This window comes from Dermacentor albipictus, chromosome 6 (assembly GCF_038994185.2).
Source record: "Dermacentor albipictus isolate Rhodes 1998 colony chromosome 6, USDA_Dalb.pri_finalv2, whole genome shotgun sequence".
NCBI classification, from domain to species: Eukaryota; Metazoa; Arthropoda; class Arachnida; order Ixodida; family Ixodidae; genus Dermacentor; species Dermacentor albipictus.
The window spans coordinates 108129309-108138542 of record NC_091826.1 but is presented as its reverse complement, the minus strand read 5'-3'; the positions used below and the strand labels follow the sequence as shown (position 1 = coordinate 108138542).

The 9234-nt window shown below is 44.6% G+C and overlaps 1 protein-coding gene across 1 annotated transcript; it reads left to right on the top strand.

Moving 5' to 3' along the window:
- Nucleotides 1-2799: 2799 nt before the first annotated feature.
- Nucleotides 2800-9011, top strand: LOC135904980 (uncharacterized). The gene is made up of 2 exons (XM_065435974.2): nucleotides 2800-3284; nucleotides 8108-9011. Exons 1-2 carry the CDS (start codon nucleotides 2991-2993, stop codon nucleotides 8705-8707), a joined length of 894 nt encoding a protein of 297 aa, XP_065292046.1. The 5' UTR covers nucleotides 2800-2990; the 3' UTR covers nucleotides 8708-9011.
- The last annotated feature ends 223 nt before the right edge of the window (nucleotides 9012-9234 follow it).

The following is a 9234-nucleotide window of genomic DNA, read 5'->3' as shown; positions in this document are numbered from 1 at the left end:
AAATATTGCTTGTTTTTCGCTACTCCGAGGCCTTCAGTGGACATGCCTAGAGGTTTTTTTTGTGTGTGTATAACGTTATAAAGTGCAACAAAAAGAGTCGCAGGATTCAGTTCCTTGCCGGTTTACGATTTGTTTATCGATGGTCCGTGCTGTAATTCCCGGCTAAACCTCAGTGAAATAAACTAGGTACATATGTACAGCCGTGAGCGAAAGTTCAGGGACTGTAGGTTTGATGAAAAAAAAAATAACTGCGTGTATTTGTATATTATATCCATAAACTGAAATTCACGGGTGCACTAGAAAGTTGTCAATGCCAAGTTAGCAATTGCAGTTCTCAATTTCGAGTTACACTCATACGCAGAGAAATAAATGGGCTGTGTCATGGAATACCGGGTACGTGTGCCCTTCGTTAGGGTATTACATAAATATGCGTCAACCGTGTTATGCCGCAGGGCAAACTCGCACTTTCAGAAAATGAAGTGGTCGTTCAACGTGGCAATTTCGAAATTGCTTGCCGAAGCAAAGGGATGGTCGCCGAATGTAATTTGCAGGGTTTAAAACTTTCAAATGTGTTGCAGCGTGCGTTTTGTTCTTCAATTTTTCTTATCTTTAACTTGAAATACGTTGGAGCCGTGCATTTCATGATATTCAACGTATCGTTTTACTGGACAATAGCAGTGTCAAATATCATAAATGCGGCCCGCTGTAACTACCAACCCTTAACACAACCAAATATCTCTCTCGCTGACTGGCTTAATGTCTGCCTGATTAAATGACCAGTTGGCTGGCTCCCTGGCTCGCTCCGTGTCTGGCTTCCTGCCTATGCTGTATGTAGCATGGTCGTGCGTTCTGGCAGATGCCCTCTGTCATAAAAAATGAGTCACCCCGCTCAAGTACAAGAGTCGATTGCTACTGCGACAAAAATTTAGTATTGACGCAAGCTTCACAAGAATCTGGAAAGTATAGACGTAGCACTTTAGGGAACCCTGTCAGCGAAAATCATTTACTCCCGTCAGCTTTACGAACGTCGATGTTAATCCATTATCACTAGTAACAAATGGCGAAATTATTCACTTTACACTTACTTTACCTTCGCTTTAGTTTTAAAAGCTTCGTGAGTGTGACATGCAAAGCTGTACGATTCTCTTTCTTTTGCGTCTATGTTTCAAAATAGAAATACATTATGTGGCATTGCTGCACCTAGGAGAACGTAGCACTAGAAGTATATTATTAATGTCACTTTTTGCGCAGATCCTGGAATATTTTTTTTAACCTTTTGTTAACCCTGAAGGCGCTATTCCACATTGGGCTCGAGTAACCTGACATTCGTTCGCGCCTCAGTGATGCCGTGAGAGACACTTATAAATGACTTGGGGACGCAACCGTCAGAGGACATTTATAGTAAAGGGCGTTTACCAACGCATTCGTGAAATGGTGCAAATAGTTCCGACATTGCATACGGGGCAGGCGCGTTAAACGTCAGACATTACATTGCGTACACGCTTTCTTGCAATTCCACTAGCATCGTAACACGTCAGCATCACCTTGGTGATTAAGCATGGGGAAAGATTGCTCGGGAACAAATGTAGTGGAATGTCTAGCGGGGAAGATGGATCAATTGCGTCCAGGAAAAGAAGTCAACCTAATTCGTTTCCGTGTATTGCTATGGCCCATGGAAATGGCATCAGCGCATGGCGCCAACATAACGTAACGCAGACGCTGTTATCATTACGTTAAATTAAAATTAAATTATGGGGTTTTACGTGCCAAAACCACTTTCTGATTATGAGGCACGCCGTAGTGGAGGACTCCGGAAATTTCGACCACCTGGGGTCCCTTAACGTGCACCTAAATCTAAGTACACGGGTGTTTTCGCATTTCGCCCCCATCGAAATGCGGCCGCCGTGGCCGGGATTCGATCCCGCGACCTCGTGCTCAGCACCCTAACACCATAGGCACTGAGCAACCACGGCGGGTGTTAGCATTACGTGGTGTCAGTATGTTAAGAAGTAACACAGGCCTGCATTCACATTAAATTAGGGTCCCGTCCACTAATTCCGATTGTTCGTATAATCTACATCAAATTTATATGTAAATGTCAAGTTTTTTATATACCTCGTGAGATATTTTTACAGTTTTGAGAATATGGATTAAACATGAGCGATAATAAATGAAATGGATGCTGGCTGATTATATTAACATTAACATGACGCTGACTTACGTTGATGGTTTATCGTCATTCTCATATCGTGCAAAATTGGGTTTCGACGCGCGCAACGCCATCTAGCAGTGCTCTTCATAGCCTGTGCGTTATGAGACGCCTGGCAGCTGTCAGGGCGCTGCTGCCTCCGCACAGCCAGAGCGTCCTTGCGTAATATGTTTCGCCAATACACCGTAACCACGTGCAGTAAGAACAGCGTCTGATGAGTTGAAGCGTTTCGCTAAACCTCGCTATTGCAGTGAATTAGTTCCCCGTCGGGCTAAAGTTCTAAACTTCGTTTTGTTCTACGATAAAGACATCTGCATTGCTTGTTTAAACATGCTATTCGTATGTTTGCTTTTGCCTTGCTTTGATACCACTTTACATATGGAAGCTTTCTTTACGACGCGCAATATGTTCGCTGACGATAAGGAATCCGTCATTTTCTCGTCGTGACTCAATTGCTTAGCCATATCGAATAGCGGGATGGCGGTAAATGATATTGGAAAAAGAAGCACAATCTATATGCACCCCCTGCGGCGCAATCCGGGGTAGATACCTGGAACGGCTGTCGGCGACGATGACGCAGCACTTGTCCCTCGCCGCGTTACAAAGCTTAATATGCGAAAAGTGCTCGGAATTGTACGCGATATTGGGCACAGGGGTCATTTTATCTTTGCCTATTGAAGGTTTGGCCAAAGTGTATGACACGACTCAGAAGCGATAATTTCGTTTGAAAAAGCCACAGCGCTCTTCTGCGAGCGTAGCATTCGTGTCTGAAGACACCGCCATGCCGCATCAGGGACAGGGACGAGTGCACCGTTTTCGCGACCACGTCGTCTGCGGCGTCAACTGGCGACCGACGCGGTTCGTCGATGAGGTGCCGAACTCACGTGTATGCGGCCTCTGCCACACCATCCCAAAACAGACGGTGCTGTTGCCGTGCTCGCACGCTCTGTGCCAGTCTTGCCACGCAGCCAGCCTCGAGGGGGGCGTTGGCCAGTGTCCACTGGATCAAGTGCAATTCGAAGAAGCGGAGTGCGTTGGTTATGAATTCCCTACCAGGATAGCGAATCGGTTGAAGGTGAGCAGGCAAAAGTAATTTTTGGCGTTGTTTTTGGGGGTGGGCGGAGAAGGGGGACAAGGGGAATTCTGCATTAGCGTTCGTTGCGCAACTTCTTTTCTACATGCCTAATGGGTAAGAGTGCCCGATTTACTATTGCCGAACTTCAATATAGTAATTGAGATTGACTAAACATTCCTTTCTGTGTCTATCAAAAATCACCAACTACAACACCAGCTCAATGAAGGCTCATGTGGAATATTGTGTTGAAACTCAATATTTCTTCATTTTTTAGTGTGACAGATCAAGAGAGCGAAATGCAAAAAAAATCTAATCATCTGATATATCCGACGTCACACTGACGTTTTGGTATTGTCCTTTCGACGCGACATTTGAAGTGAAATTGCAATATTGGCCCACTTCCTGTAGGGATCAATGGTCACCTCCTATTGAAAGAATAACATTCCTTCTCTTGTACTTCGCACTTGAACATCAGGAATGAATGTTGGGTACATGGCCTAGATAAGTTAATTAGTGATTGTTCTCAACAATAGCGCTGCTACCGACATTGCTTCTGCTTCAAATTTTTACTTTAAGACATATTCCCTCAACCAATGCCGCCCACCCTGTTTCCCCCTACCAACCATCCTGTAAAAGCTGCGTGACCCCTACTGGGTGAGCGCATTCTTCTTGCGAGCAAGCGAGTAGCCCCTGGCGGCCTTCACCGCACGATAATGCGGTGAACAACAACAACAATGCTGCCCTCGCCGTGCGTGAGTTAAAAACCGGAATAATAGTCGAAGTAGGGCACATTCTTTCCTCGATTCTGGCTTACCAAACCTGCTGTTTTGCGTTAGAGTAGCTGTACTGCTTTTTAAAAGCCCCATTAAGTGATTCGCCTTAACTTTCTGTTCATGTTTGCTGCCTTTCAATATTCAGGGAACGACAGACACTGCTTGGGCAATCTTGAGCATATTGCCTATAGAATATCGCGTATACGTTGGTTAACATCGGACTTCACGTAAGTAGAGGGTCCTGAATATTTGGCTGCGCGTGTTAAAAAAAAAAGATTTTGCGCTTATCACGCACTGTTCATGCTCCACTTTTGTAGAATGATCGCATTTTGGCGTGGACTTCGTTTATTATAACACTTGGTGCGATTAGTCGCGCGTTTTTTAATACAAAGATTAGAAACTGTATTCGTCGATGGGGAAAAAATGGCGTCTGAAATGCCGGCGCTGGCACAGGCTTGTTTCGCCGCCTGACGTCATCTGCAGACAGCAGCATTTCAGGGACGGCTGCCGCGTGTTGCCCCCTCTACTGCCGTCCCCGAAGCGCTGCTTTCTGCAGAGGACGGGCGACACAACTTTTTGCTTGTGCCATTGCATCAGCAGCGCGAATCCCCACGAGCGCAGGCAAATTTGCATTTTCTTTCTTAGAATCCAGGCAAACCAAGAAGTCGGAGACTTGCGCCCAGCTACACGAGAAGCACGAAGAAAACTGATCGAATTCGCGAAGGCTAGAAAGAAGTATTTCAAGCTCGGCGTCGACAGAATGCTCATAGACGGCGCAACCTACGTGTACAACGGCGTCACTAGCACATTAGTGCAGCTGAGCAGGTAGCTGAAGCATACAACTCGGACCCATGAATCCCAGCAGGCACCAGAACCTTGGATCTTACCGTCGCTATCAGTATCATTTACGAATATTCGATGCCTTGTGCGCGAGCTCGATCGAGTCTCTCCTTTCCTAGACCATACAGGTTCTGACATTATCATCTTCACGGAAACTTGGCTCCATGCTGACATTTAAGACAATGAAATAGGTCGCATACACACCTCGTATATTTACCGATTTGGTCGCACTAGTAAACGAGGCTGAGGCGTAGTTATAGGCGTTACGAAAAGGCTCACATCTCCTTTAATTGATTCCGACACTAATCTAGAAATTGTCTGGGTTGCATGCGTGACTCGTTCGGAAAAAATGTTAGGTTTCTTTTATCGTCCCCCTGACTCAAGTGCGTTTTTTCTTAGCGACCTGCGAAACAGCATAACTCAGGCCGTTAGGGCTTGTCCGACTGAAAGTATTTTTCTCTTCGGTGACTTTAATCTTCCCTCCATAAGCTCGAAGCAGTTGTCATCGACCTGCCGCCTTTCTTCAGACTTCATTGCCTTAATATTGGATTTCAACCTGTCGCAGATCGTCATTCAGCCCACTCGTGCTTACAATATATTGGATCTAGTATTGAGAATGCTCCCTAATACTGTTGAAAAATAACAAAATTAGATGGTTTCCGTAACCATAAATTAATGCAAGTAAACCTTAAAGTCCCGACCCATTTTTCTGCTGCCACAACTAAGATATTTCGTGACTATAGCGGAAGTAATTGCAGTGTTATTAACGCTGAACATGAAACATTTCTTGTTAGTGTATTACGTCCTTGTTTCAGTAACCGAACAGTTCAACATAACTGGGCTTTGTTCAAAAACAAGTTAACAACACTGGTTAGTCAACATGTTCCGTTAATTAAAATAGCGAATTATAAACACTGGTTCACTAACCCGTGGCCGCAATACGCGCGTGCACTCCAATATTTTCGAAAAAATACAGCGCCTTCTTGAAAAGATACTGCGCTAGAGTACGCGCTGCCCGAAAGAATTACTTTTCGCACGATTTGCCATCCCTGCTCACAACCAGCGCAAAAAATTTTGAGAATCGGTGCGTCCGGGGTGACAGGACAGTAACATCATCTTGCATGATAACGACCACATTCCAATTCCAGACCATGACTGTCCAAACGTGCTCAATTCATTTTTTCGTCAGTACACACCACAGAATTCGATTCAAACGTGCCTGAGGTAGCTGATCTTGAACACAATTTTTTACAGCCCATTGACATTACTGTCGACGGCATCGCATCCATTATAAATAATCTGAAAGCGTCCGCATCAGCAGGCGTTGACGACATAAACTCAAAGATATTAAAAAAACACGATATCAGTCTCGAGTAAAATAGTAGCTCATATATTCCGGCAATGGCCATCAACAAGAAAGCTTCCCCAAGACTGAAAAATCGCGAAGGTCATTCCCATCTTTAAATGTGGCAATAGAAATTTACCACTAAACTACAGACTGGTATAACTTAATCCCTTCTGCTGTAAGATGCTAGAGCATATAATCAGCTCCCATATTTACGATCATTTAGAGAATAACTTTTTTTTATTGCAAACCTACATGGATTTAGGAAGGGTTTATCGCGCGACACCTAACTATTTGAGTTCACGACTTAATTAAATTTTAATCTCGACAGAAACCTGCAAACTCACTGCATGTTTTTTTAGATTTTTCAAAAGGCTTTGATCGCATAGCTAACTGCCGGCTAATTTCTAAGCTGTCTTCTTTGTCCTTAGATTCACTAGCGCTATCTTGGATTCGGAGCTTTCTTACCAATCGGCAGCATTTGACTGTGGTTAACAAGTTTTCCTTCCCGCTGTTACGTTTCCTCTGTTGTGCCACAGGGCAGTGTCCTCGGTCCGCTACTCTTCCTGATATATATTAACGGCTTACCGAATAACGTCTTTACATGTGCGTATTTTTGCGAGCGATTGTATAAGTTAACGAGCAATTGCTAGTACTGATGACCACGTAAAAGTTCAAAATGATCTTGACCTTATCAGCAGTTGGTGTAGCACCTGGTTAATGTCGCTTAATCAAGATAAATGTAATGTCTTTCACTCGCAAACATTTCCTTTCCAACTTTTCATACCATATTATTAACAATCCTGTGTCTGTAGTTGCTTGTATCAAATATCTAGGCGTAACCCTGACATCAAATCTTTCGTGGACTACACATATCAACAACATCTGCGGAAATGCCTCCCGATCCTTGGGATGTTTACGCAGCAACCTCCGTAAGACGCCGACTAATGTGCGCAGATTAGCTTATACATTTGTTCGCCCTAAACTTGACTGTTCCATTAATATGGTCCCATCATTAAATTTATTTAACCATTATGCTAGAATCAGTTCAGAATAGAGCCACTCAATTCATTTCACAAATTACAACGGCAACAAAAGTATAACGCAAATTAAAAGTAATTTATCAATTCCTTCTTTGAAGACTCGTCGTGATGTAGCACTTTTATTGCTGTTCAACAAGTACGTTCACGGACAAGGGCCATCACCAATAGCTCTGCAAGTTTTTCCATTCACCTCACGAAGATTGCATAATCATCTTTCGTTCATGCGCATCTATGGTAAAACAGACGCTTTTAACTCATCTGCACTTCGACGTGTCATCCGCTTGTGGAACGACCTTCCCTATATCCTGGTAGCTGAAGTTAAAGAAAAATTCCCTCGTAAAAATTCATTTCTTGCTTTAAATAACTTATCTGCGTTCCTTCTTGCATGCCTTCTTTTTTTTTCTTTTCTTGATCTGAGAATTTTGGAGTTTGTGTAAACTTGATTGTTCCTTGCATTATTCACAAAGCGCTTTATGTTCTGTATAGTTGTATGCTCTTCGTACTATGTAATTTTTTTGGAGCTTCCCTTACCCAATGCCAATTTTTCGGGCCGGTAATGTATTTCGAATAAGTAAATAACTGAATGGGCCACGTATTGTACTAAACGAAGTCAACGCCAAAATGCGATCGTTCTGCAGTATTTCAGCTAGAAAAGTGCAGCGATGAGCTCAAAAAAATTTTTTTTTTATAAGCGCAGCTAAATATTCAGGACCTTGTATGCGTTCTAAATGTTAGTGCCCGCGATACAACGCGCGTTTAGTAAAAATAGTTTGTCATCGAAAAATTGTAATGTGTTATTTATGTACTTTATTTTCTATTAAGGTGTACTGCTGGAACGAAGAGCACGGCTGCGAGTACACGGGCACCTTGGACCGCATGCTGGACCACTACGAGAAGGAATGCACGTTTCACACCGTGGAGTGTTTGCGATGCGGCGAGGGAGTCCAGCACAGATACCTGCCAACGCACTACGCCACAGGATGCAGTGCCGGTGTTTCTTCTGTGGTGACGGAGTGCCCGTCCACGGAGCTTAGAGCAGTTACACTTGAAGGCGTGAACGCAGCTCTTGAGGAACTGAAGGCGAGGCTAGGGGATTCCAGCTGCGACCCGCTGCTGCCAGTGATCCAATGCCAGTTAAGTGACCTCGCAGAAAAAATCGGAAGCCAAGAAGCAACGCTCGCTGCGATCACTCGCGAGCTCGGAGCATGCGAGCGCAACTTAAAGGGCGAGATTGCTGGAATCGGCGCCACGATAACATCGACCGCGTCACACCAGTTGACCACTCAGCAAAGCCGGGCAGAGGAAGCCAGTGCGTCGTCGTCGTCACTGCGCTCGGAAATGGCGATGGTACTTCGAAAGTTGGAACATTTTACCAACCTGTCACTCAGTACTCTGGAACACTTGCGACACACTTCCCTGTAGCCTGATTGCAGTCGTCCTGGCCACTTGCAGTTGTGTGTGTGGCATGAGCTTAGCAAAGTTTTGAACTCTTGACTCCTAAAGAAAGTGAACAATGCGAACTTTCTTTTTTAATTTCTATGCTTTGTAACCACCAACCTATTGTTTTAAAGGGCCCCTCGCCAGTTCTGGCCATTTTTAACTGACGAGCGCAGAGTATACATTGCGCGATAACAATCATGTCTGAAAAGTATTAAATCGCTACGCGCTGCGGAAAGATCTGAAATTTCAAACCGATAGCGGTTTTTCCTTCTCGCGGCCGCCCGCTCCAAGCCGGACGGTGACGTACTCGTGCCTCTGCGCGTACGTAGTCGTGTCCGCAGTGTGACGTCGCTCGTGGTGACACGTGACTTCAAGAATTATTCAAGGCATCTGTTATCTGACAACGCTTCAAAGCCCTAATCACCAAGGCCACGCAACTAGCGCGCGACTCCCCTTTGATCATAGCTGGTGATTTCAACGCGCCGTACCACACCTGGGGCTACTCATAT

Excerpts from the sequence above, each read along its gene's own strand:
- LOC135904980 (XM_065435974.2), top strand. The coding sequence starts at position 2,991 with ATGCCGCATCAGGGACAGGGACGAGTGCACCGTTTTCGCGACCACGTC. Across the intron at positions 3,285-8,107 it reads GGATAGCGAATCGGTTGAAG|GTGTACTGCTGGAACGAAGA; the intron begins GTGAGCAGGCAA and ends TTTTCTATTAAG.